The sequence below is a fragment of the Camarhynchus parvulus genome, chromosome 8 (assembly GCF_901933205.1).
Source record: "Camarhynchus parvulus chromosome 8, STF_HiC, whole genome shotgun sequence".
Classification (NCBI taxonomy): domain Eukaryota; kingdom Metazoa; phylum Chordata; class Aves; order Passeriformes; family Thraupidae; genus Camarhynchus; species Camarhynchus parvulus.
The window spans coordinates 6180843-6191844 of NC_044578.1; the positions used below are offsets into that span (position 1 = coordinate 6180843).

Genomic DNA, 11002 nt, shown 5'->3' on the forward strand with positions numbered 1-11002 from the left:
ATCCTCCAGGACACGAGGAGAGGAAGATGGAGAGCAACATAGCGATTTGGGTCACTTCACCTCGGGGACCTGCGGATTATGTTGCTCCGTTTAATATTTCAAGTGGTTTAGTGCTCTTTCTACCGGGAATTTTGGGGTTATTTCCCCAAAAGTTCTTCTGATGTGCTGTGCTGCTCCGATTAATGATCATGGCACAATTTTTCATATTTCACAGAGGTTTTTAATCAGAACACAGCAGTGTGACAGAGCTTATAGTAAATGTGACAGACAGTTTCAGTAATTTTTTTTTTACTTGAAAATGTAGTAACTGATTTTGTGGGGCTAATTAAAAAAAAAGTTAAAAACTAAACTAATGTATTCCCTCTCCTCAATTTTAAGAGCTATTTAAAGTAGTATTCATTTTGCATTGATTTAAAACCTTCTATTTTGCACGACTTAAATGTAGACTATTCAAAATGAAGCACTTTAAACTGCCCATCTGCCCAATAAGTAGATCCTGTACAAATGTTAAAAGTTTCATAATAGACTCTTCCCGACACGGTGCTGAGCATCGTTAGCTCCTGTTGGGGCTGGAGAGGCAAATGAGCTTCAGTCTGATGAATACTCTCAACTCTCTGTTGCAATGGAAAATTTCCAATGGTTAAATTTTGTTTTAGGTGCAAGCAATAAGTTAACTTCACAAATATCAAAAGTGCTGCTTCCTAAATGTCACCTTATTCAAATGTTCTTGTTTTGTGAGATGCTGTCATTAAAATAGTTTATTTCCAGACAAAACAGAGTATTGATGGAAAGCAAATATTACTTAGAGAACATCTAAACTGCAATCAGCAGATGAAGCGACCAGAAGTGCTGCATTGCAGCTTTCGTGTCCCCTTTGACAATGGTTCTCTGCTGCTTGTTTTGAAACTAGAAAAAAAAAGTCCTCTGCAGTGCACAGTAAACACGAACTACTAAACTGAGCTGTTTAAAACCTCTGGCACTCGAAGAAACACCACTTATACTGTTTCTGGTAACTAAATTCAAAACCAGATTGGTGAAAGTTTAAATACACAAAGAGGAAAAGTGTCATGTAAATTTAGAAAGTAAGTGACCTAGTTCTACAAGCTCTTGTTAGTGACAAAATACAGTTACTGCCTAAAGCATCTAAGCGCCATCCACTGTCCTCAGGCCAGGCAGCCTTTGACTTCCAGCTCTGCCTGTGCAGGGGCTGCAGGTGACCCCTTTTTAAAAGGATGTTTTTAGCTAAAACAGGACCGCAGACTCTCGAGCCTGACCGAAAGGGGTGGGGGGAGTGAGGAGAAGGGAGGGGTGCATTGAGAGGTGGGAGAAATCACAGTAAACTATTTCCTTTTCTTAAAAGCCCAGCAATATTAAGCAAGTGAATAGTAGCTCTTGTATTAATGACTTGATATGAATGACCTAAAATAAATTGTAAAAGTTGATACTGGAACACTAGATATGAGCAACCAACATACACACGGATAAGCCTGGGAGTACTTTGTAAAGTGAAAGGTATAGGAAACTGCTGGGAGCATGGATTTAAAACATTTCCATTGTCTAAAAACCCACCTCTGGAATTTCTTGAGACTTACACTACCAGCTGTTGAGAAGGAAAAAAAAAATAATAATGTGGCAACAAATGTTGTTAGAAAGGAGGGAAACACCCCAAGAAGTCTGCACACCCTCAGGTCCAAAGGAGCCCCCGTCCTGGCGGGGGTTCAGTCCATGCTGGGGGGGAAGGAGCTGGTGGCCTCCAGGAGTTCCACCACGGCTGCCCTCCGGTAGAGCTTGGCCAGGTCGTAGGCGGTGGCGCCGTGCTTGTTCTGGTGGCCCACCTTGCACTCGGAGCGCGCCAGCAGCAGCTCCACCACCCGCACGTGCCCCTCCTGCGCCGCCAGGTGCAGGGGCAGGTTGCCGTCGTTGTCCTCGATGTTAACATCGGCTTTGAACTCCAGCAGAGTCTGCAAAGTGTCCAGAAAGCCCTCCCTGGCTACATCGTGGATGACAGCGAAGCCGGTACTGTCTTTCAGGTTGGGGTTCGCCCCGTTACTGAGCAGCCGCCGGGCGATTTCGGGGTTGCCGAGTTTCATCACCTGGGAAAGAGAGAGGAGAATTGGATACCGCGGGTGGGGGTTTGCTCCAGCACTGCCTCCCGTCCTCCTTCTCATCCCTGGCTTTTGTCAGAGCCCAATTCTCATTTAAAGCAGACAGAGGAGACTCGCTATAGAGCTAATGACACACCAGAACGTCTCGTTTTTCATGTATTTGTTACTAAACTCGGTGAAATTGTGAAAGATGTTATCATTTCGGTGGTCATAGCTTTCTGCCTCGGAGAGGTTAATGCCTGAAATAGCACAGAATGGCATAAACAATTTTTTTTTTCCCTAATGAGGGTCATCTCAGTTTCTGAACATATAAAAATTATGTATAGTTCGGTTTTATTTGCTTAAGTATTGAGACACCTCTGCATTACTGTTTAATCTTGTTAAACAGCAAATATAGGGTCTCTGAGGAACAGATATTTTACCTAAGCAACAGCAAATGTAGAATGTGTTTTTACAAGCTTTCAGGTGTTTACATTGTCTATGCATTATCATAAAACAAATATTTGGACTATACCATAGCTCTATCTGTTGAGAAACATAAATGTTAAAAGAAATTCTTCTCCCCAATATTTGTGTTTCATTAGGTCACCCAAAAATGAAAAGTCAGAAGGAATGTTTCAAAATTACAGAAATTGTCTTCTAAAATCAGTATATTATATTATACTTTCACAACCTTTCTATAAGTAAACTGTGGCTATGTTCTGTCGTTAAAACATCCCTTAAAAAATAAATACAACAACAACAATAATTGGATTTTCTGACTGTTTCTCTCAGGGAAAAAAAAAAAAGCTTCTTTCAATTTTCTCAATTGCACCATAAAACTATCATAATTAGAACACAAATCTCTCTTATTTGTAACTTAACTGCTTGCCCCGATTTCCTTGTAATTCCTGATTTTTTGTTTGCACACTTTCCAAAAATGAACACTGTAATGTATGTTGTGTAATCTCTAGCCTATAGGCAGTATTTTCCTGTCCTTGTAACTAATCTCATGGTGAGTACAAAATTCGAAAAAAACGATTCTTTTGTATTTCCTCAGAGAGAGATTCACACATTGATTTGAAAATCTTGATTAATTAAAAAAAATCAGCATAAACGAGCATTACAGCGCATTAGATTTAGCTTAAGGTACAATTTCTACAGAGGTTTGCTGAAAATCTCCCCTGACAAAAAATACATATCAAGTTTTTTAAGAAAAACAAGATATAACAAATACATTTATGTACAGCATTTGAAGTGTAAAGCAGCCCAGCACATTATAACCACAGACAGGAGCAAAAGTGCAGATAAGACAGGCTGGGATTCAGGGAAAGAGATCTCTCTGTGCCCCAAGGCTTCCAGCTCCCGACTTCCAGCCAGTTCTTTCACTTCTGACAGAGATGGAAGCGATTTAAAAGAAAACAAGATCATTGTGATCTCTCTTTGTTTAGTAAAAACCGGACATTCTGATCTCTTTTTGAGAGCCCAGGCTGTATTATTTGTGAATTCAAAACATATATTTGTGTTTAGTGGGAGTTTTCAGTGTTCAGGCCAGGGGACTGAAGGCTTCAGTTAAAGATGCGAGGGGGAGAAAATCCAAAAAAAGGTGGTGCTTTTTGGCCGTGGGCTACAGCTGAACAGCAAATGCCTCCTATATTTTGCAAAATAATGTTAGGGGGGAGGGAAGCAAAGAAATAAAAAGCATTAATTTAATAAATCTGACAAAGAGCATAAGGGCAGGAGATGTATTTGAGGCCTGCATAGGTACACTTCACCAGAAATAAAAAGGACAGAGCAAGACAAGCCGAGTATTTGTTTAATTAAACATAAATGCAGAGGAAAAATATAAATTCATTGACATTAATATAGGAGCATTCTCTCCGTTGTAATTGAGAGAGAGATTACAGAGAGATTATCTCACTCTTGCAGGGTGCACTGAGAGAGAAGTCTTTCGAGCGTGGCCAGGCACCCACAGCACATTTTAGGATGATACATATTGAAAATAAGTCGGCAGATTCTCCTGTTTTGGTTTTTGTGGTGGTTCATCAGCTCGGTTGCTATAATCCCTAAGAAGTATCGTTAGGGCACAGATGCATGTTTAATGCAGCTGGGTGCTATGTAATTGTGTAAAATATACCTTAAGTCAGGATATGGACAGTTAGCTGCTTTTAGAAAAAATATCCAGCATTCCTGTAGGACAAATCGGTTTTCAGCCCCCTTGTCCCGAGGATAAATCAACTGGCTAAATGTTTCCTGCTTTCTTAAAGAATTTAGCTTGTCTGAGTTCTTAATTTAAACCCTTTCACTCTCTTAAAAGTTGCTGCAAGTGCCTGCACTGCCATGCGATGCCCTATTTAGGTGTTAACAGGACAGCGAGGAGCTCACAGATCTCCAGCTTCAGCGAAATTATCAAAAAAGGGTCATTCCTGCATTATCAGCAAGAGGTGCTTATTTTCCAGCTTTAACATTTTGATGTTAAGCCAAAAAGCTGTAAATATCTCGAGTACACTCACAGGTTCTATGCTGTCTAAAAATCCACTTTCAGAAATTATTACCATGGTTTTGGGGGAAGGGGGAAGAGGGGTTAAAAAACAATTTTACTAATGTGTGAAATGAAAAAGACCTATAGCTCCACTTCCACATTGCATTACTTATAACTTAAGTAAAAATAACCACACTAATTTTCCCTCTGGATTTATAAATCACATCTTTCACTATTTGGAAGGTATTCTAGCCTTTTTGCAATCATTATCTGATAATAATAAAAGCAAAATCTTTCATCAGCTACAATACTTAGCAGTTGGACGAGTTTCAACTCCTGCCTGCACAACTACACAGTTAAAAATTAGGACACAGCACCCTATACGATCAGAAAGGAAATAACTGGAAGCAGTGCCCTGCTAGCCGATCTGAAAAAAGCAAATATTAAAGTTTTGAATATGAATGAAAAAGCAAGTGATTCAGCTGGAACCCTGGCTCGCAGGGCTAGCTCTTAATGTACATCGGAGGTCCTCGCTTCTGAGCAGCATGATTCCCAATGAGAAAGGTCATTCCCACAAACAGAGCATAAAGGAAAAGTACCATCCACAGCAGACCTCAGAAGAGCCACACTTTAAAAGCACATTGCAGGAAAAAAAAAAAAAAAGAAAAAAGAAAAAAATATAAAAATCCTAAGCTTCAGAGAACAGAACATTTGTGTTTACAGACCTGCTATGAAATCCTGCTCACCTAAGCTGATTTCTTTTCATCTCAGCTCTCTCATTCCTTGCCTCTTCCCCACGAAGTTAGCAAATATTAGCAAATTCGTAGCCCGTTTGACATTGAAGGTGATCCCCGATTGAAAGAATGGTTTTGACCAGTTTTATTTCAAGTACGTCATTTTAGGGAGTTGGAGCCACTAAACTTATAAAATATGGCATCCAACGAGTTTGAAAAACCACTCGGATTTCATCCACCAGCCTGCTTAAAACGTCTTTTTTGGAAACCCGGGTCACGTAGGTACCAGTGATGAAATATTTTCTCCCTCTCTGGATACCAACCTGCAGCGCAGTCCTCCCAAATCCATTTTGTGCATTGACGTTTACATTCTTTTGCAACAAATTAGTAAGTTGCGCTAGGTCCCCCTTGGCAGCCGCGGACGCCAGCTCGTTCCCAGAAGGCTCGGCCATTCTTTAGGGTGACTGACGATCGGAAAAAAGATGAGATTTTTTTTTTTTTTAACCAGGCATGGCATCGGAGACTGACAGAAGGATTGGGATGGTTAATCTTCTGGAGTAAGACCTTGTAGTAAATACTCGTAAAAAACCTCCTTGCCAAGAGCCCGCCCCTAACTCACACGTGATTATTCAGCAAAACTGCAGCTCCACTTGAACGCAAGATTTCTTTGCTTCCACATATAGAGTAACTCTTATTAAAGACTTTGGCCACTTTCGCGGGGGGGGGGGGAATAGATGAACAGCTAGGCAAGATATTGTATATGTTATAGGTAACATATATACACGTACACCGGAGACTCACTCAGACATGAGATCTTGGAAGAAGAAGACAACCCACCCTGTTCACAGCCGGTTTCTGAAACTTAGCAGCAGCAGCAGCAGCTCGGAGGAAAGGTCTCCTGTAGCAGTGTGCATCCAACTCCCGCTCGGGATCCCCCCCTTCATCCCTCTCCGTCGGCTTAGTCCGGGCCCAGCAGGGAAGGGAAGGACGAGCCGCGCCCGCGGAGGGCCGGGCGCGGCGGCGGTGGCTGTGCCGGCGCCCAGCTCGCTCCCCCGGTGCTCTCGCTCCCCGCAGCAGCAGCAGCAGCAGCAGCTTCACTCCCGCGGCCCCGCGCAGCCTCCGCGCAGCGGGCGGGCGCGATCCCGGCCGGCGGCCGCCCCCGGCGGCGGCGGCTCCGGAGCATCCAGGAGGGCGGCGGGCGGCGCGGGGGGCTGCCGCGAACCGCCGCCCGCGCTCAGGGCGTGGAGGAGCCGCGGCGCGGAGCCGTCTCCGCCGTCGTTCCTCCGCCGGGGTCCCGCTGCCGCTGTCCGCGCTCCGCCGGGCGCTCCCCGGGACAGCCGCTGTTCCCGCCGCGGCCGCGGGGCGCGGGCAGAGCTCCTGGCGGGGGCAGGGGCTGCGCTGGTGCCGCCGCTGCCCCGGCCCGGCCGCACTCGCAGCCGCACTGACAGCCCCGCTCGCCTCTTCTTCCAACTTCGCGAAATAAAGCTGCACTTGCCGGTCCGCGGCCGCCGCCTCCGCCCGCGGCTTTGCGCTCCCCCTTTTTTAAGCGCAAACAATCGCTACTTCTGTTTCCTAAGGACACGAAGCCGGTTTCTCTCTCCTTTTTTTTTTCCTTTTTTTTTTTTTTTTTTTTAACCTCATCAGCTTTTTTTGAAAAGAAAAAAAATTTGAGCGCTTTTTGAGTTGAAACACCCGCCCACATTTTAACGGCAGATTTAAGGAGGCGCGGCGGAGTTCGGGCAGGAAGGCCTGCAGCGGCTCCCGCCCGCCCCTCGCCCGGCCCCGCCGCGCTCCGGCCGCCGCCGCCACCGCCGCAGCTCCGCGGCGCCCGGTGCCGTCCCCTCGCCGCGCAGCCCGGGCACGGCTCCGCCACAGCCAGCGCAGCCCGGCTGCTTTTAGCAGCAGCGCTGCTGAGGCCTAGGGGGTGAAAATGAAAGGAAAAGGAGGCTGTGGCAGCGGGAGCCGCCGCACCCCGGCGGGAGGAGCGGGATCGGGGGAGCTTGGCAGGCGGGAGGGCGGCCTCTGCCGTGGCGCTGCCCGGAGCTTCTCCCCGGCGGTCTCCACCTGCCCGCGGGGGGAGCGGAGCCGGCTCCGGTGCCGGTCCCGGCCCCTTCGCCCTGGCTGGGCGCCCCGCGGGCAGCGGCTCCGCGCTCGGGCCGCCCCGGCAGCGGCGCGGGCTCCTCTCCCATCCTGAGGACAAGGTCAAGGATGAAGGGTCAATGTCAAGTTGTCTTAGCGGTGGAAGGCGACCGTCCACGGCAGCGCTCCTTGCTTCCCGCGTTTCTGGTGTCCTTGATTGATTCGAAAGTGCCATTTTGAAGGGGAGCCGCGCCCGGGCACCAAGAAGACGCGAGGACTTCGCTTTTCCTTCCCAGGGCGAAGAAGTGAGGATGGTACAGGACGGGGATGTCACCGCCACTCTGCCTAACAGTGTTTAATGTCTTAAAGTGCTTTAATGGCTGGATTGCTTTAGGTTTCAGGGACCCTCGGAGGACTGCGTTCTGCCAAGCGAACCCTCCGAGAGGTAAGCAGCGATGTCATGGCTCCCTGATAAGCACACGTAACCCATCGCTCGCAGGGGCAATCTGCACATCTGTTTTCTGCGTGGACGCCACGGGAAAGTGATTTTTGAATGTAAACAGGCGAGACAGCTCGGGGAGGTGCGTTAGGGAGGGAACCTGCCGTGGTTGCAGCTCCTGCAGCGTGCCCTGCGGGGGGAACCCGCTGCTGGCAGCCGGGCAGGGACCCGAGGTGGCCGGGCCTGAGTCGGGGCCGTCACCGTCAAACACAGCCGGTTCTACAGCCGTGGATCTGCAGCTGAACGAAGCCAGGCTTCTGTATCTGGCTTTCCTCTCAGCTTCGGTTGCGTTTTGCTTTTTAGTTGTATTTTCCTGTACTGATTCTCCCATCCACGCTTGTTTGCGAGTATTACAAAGGTGACAAGTGTGAGCTGCCTACACACGAAGCAGGGAAAACAGCTTTGTTCAGTTTATCAACTGACCCTCCACTCCCATTCCCACTAAAGGAGAGAAAAAACAAGTGCATTTTTAAGGGCCTCATTGTGGTAATTCCCGTCCAGAAGCAATAGTGCTTTCCCCCCTCCTTTTTTACCATTTTTAAAAGCGAAAATATAAATTATAACTTCCCTCAAAGTTTGCTCTAGAAAAGTAAGTATGCAAGTAGCGTCTGTTTATTCAAATACAGTCGCTTTTCTGCATAAAGAGGGAATTTATATGTAAACCTTGGATTATTCAGTCAGATGGCTTATAAATTACTTATTTTGTGACTAATTACTGCCTAAAATCCACAGGCTTTGGTGGTGTTACCTGTTGCTAACTTAGTGCAAAATTAGACCTGCAAATATTACAACAGTCTCACACTATTTTTTTGTTGGTTTACGGTTCAGAATAAAGCTTCCATCTTCTGTAAATCATACAAAGCAAAATAATTAAGTAAAGTGTAGCTGGAGTGCTGCAGGCCTCCTGCAAGTAAAGCTGCCTAGCCAGAAAATGCCACCAAACTTCCTCGGCCGTGCAGGTCTGTCAAAAGTCTTTGCAGAAAGCAGTTCGTTAATCCTGATCATTGCCTCTCACGAGTGATAAAGATACTCCACCTAAACCAGAGAGATTTGTCCCGATCGGCTCCAGAATCAGCAGAAAAAACCAAGGAAACCAGCAACAAACAGCTTCTGGAGGGAGATATTATCACCGGGCAGTATAAGGAGTAAAATAATCGGCTCCCTAATTTGTCTCTCACTCGTTGGAGGATAAAACCCACCTCGAATGGCTCAGAGAGGCTGTGAGAAGGCAAACAGAAACTTTAGCTGTGACTTGAATGTGAACTTCCTGAGATGTGGGGCACGTGCAGCTTTTCACCTTTTCTTCATGTTCTGGATCAGATCCTTCCTGTTTTGATCTCATATAGATATCATTATTTAAAATATGACTGTAATAGACGTGAACGCCGTGGAACTAATCTTGACAACATACCTATAGCTTCAGTTTGTGCCAGGAATGAATTGGCTTTAATCCAATTGCTAAAACTCGCTTTTCAGCCTTTATTATAGTTACTCTCTAGTAATGTGTGGGTGGATTTGTTTGTAATTTAGCATAGGCTGTCCCTGGCATTGCACCATACCTTCTACTTAGTACAGAACTTCTGTAACATCAAACTGGGGGGTTAAAAAAAAAGGTGCAGGTGTGAGGGCAATTAATTTATCGTCCCTTCGGTCGGTGGTGGGGAGCTTGCATTGTTAAGATTACGTCAGCGGGCAATAAAAACCTTTTGGCGAGCCCTGCCAACACAAACTAGAGCAGGAACACGGTAAAACGTAAAAACCCAGCTTCTCTGGCACTGTGGCTTCGCATCCTAAGTGGCGTTTCCGTGCGGCCTCAGCCCGCCCGAAGCGCCGCCGCCGCCGCCAGACACCCAGCCCAGGCAGCAGCGTCCGCAGCAGGCTCTAAACCATCCCCAGGGCTCTCTGGGCATCACGGAGCCTCCCGAAGGTACAGCCGAGCTTCCCCTGCGCCCCTCTCCGCTTGTCCGCGGTGGCGCCGGGCTCCCCCCGCAGCTCGCCCCTGGAGCTGGCAGAGTCCGTGGAACCCCCTGTGACCCCGCGGATGGACCAGAGAAACAATAAAGAACGCTGCTTCCTACGCCCGGCAGAGTATCTTGAGTCAAAGGTATCATAATGTAGCGTTGTTAGCTGTCAGAAAGCTGCTCGGTGCGTCCGTGACCTCAGCTACGACACGCACAGGACACTTAAAGAAGCAGAGCAAAACATAATTGTCAAATTGGTGTCCAAATGTGTGTTTTGTGTCGGCGCTAAGGGGCTACACGAACATCAGGTTGTAGGAGGCAGACTTAGAAAGCATCAGTTAGATTTGCATTACTTAAAGCAGGTTTATTTGCGGTATATAATAGAATTGCATCTTACAGTGCTGCTGGAGTGCTAAGCCTGAGCGAGGGCCTCTGTGCAGATCACGGTGTGCTGGCTCAGAAAAACCTGTGGAAAATGCATTTCCTTCTTTTGAGCCAAGTCGGAAGCCGGGGGAAGTGTCGCCGCTCCCCCGAGCGCCGGGCGGTGCGGGCCCTGCCGGGGCTGCGGGGCACCGGGCGGGCACCGTGTCCCGGGGGAGCCGAGGGGACGAGAACCGCTGCATCCAGCGAAACCAGGGCGGTCACGGGGCGCGGATGGAGGGAAAGGGGCAAGGATGTGTGGATGGATGGATGGATGGATGGATGGATGGATGGATGGATGGATGGATGGATGGATGGATGGATGGATGGATGATGGACGGATGCCCCGCTCCCGCAGAGAGGCAGGGCCGCGCTCCCCCCGGCAGCTGCAGCGGCCCGCGTTTCTCCGCGCCGCCCGGGGACGGCTGCAGCCAGCTCCCCTCAGAGCCGTTAGGCCGCAGCCGGCGGCGGAGCCCAGCCCGGACACCTCGCGCCGCGGCCGGGCCCGGGGAGCCGCCAAGCCCCGGCACGGGACGTGAGGCTGTGTCCGCCCCGCTGCGGCAGCTCCGGCCGAGCCCGGGCTCCCCGCTCCGCTCCGGTGCCGCCGGGTCCCGGTCCCGGTCCCGGCTCGGTCCCGCCCCCGGCTCCGGGAGCGCTTGACAGGCGGGCAGTCACGTGGCGGCCGCAAAGCGCCTCTTTGCGACCTCAATGACAGGCAAAATGTGCGACACAGGCGCTGTGGA

General features: G+C 48.5%; 1 protein-coding gene across 2 annotated transcripts; it reads right to left on the reverse strand.

Moving 5' to 3' along the window:
* Positions 1-219: 219 nt before the first annotated feature.
* On the reverse strand, positions 220-6390 carry CDKN2C (cyclin dependent kinase inhibitor 2C). Of its 2 annotated transcripts, XM_030953519.1 has the most exons (3): positions 6138-6390; positions 5624-5764; positions 220-2093 (listed from the first exon to the last, which is right to left on the reverse strand). In XM_030953519.1, exons 2-3 carry the CDS (start codon positions 5750-5752, stop codon positions 1719-1721), a joined length of 504 nt encoding a protein of 167 aa, XP_030809379.1. In that variant the 5' UTR covers positions 5753-5764; positions 6138-6390; the 3' UTR covers positions 220-1718. The 2 variants fall into 2 exon arrangements, with proteins under 2 accessions (XP_030809379.1, XP_030809378.1); XM_030953518.1 differs by lacking the exon at positions 6138-6390 and having other exon boundaries at positions 5624-5945.
* Positions 6391-11002: the final 4612 nt, after the last annotated feature.

Excerpts from the sequence above, each read along its gene's own strand:
- CDKN2C (XM_030953519.1), bottom strand. The coding sequence starts at position 5,752 with ATGGCCGAGCCTTCTGGGAACGAGCTGGCGTCCGCGGCTGCCAAGGGG. Across the intron at positions 2,094-5,623 it reads TTGGGAGGACTGCGCTGCAG|GTGATGAAACTCGGCAACCC; the intron begins GTTGGTATCCAG and ends TCTCTTTCCCAG.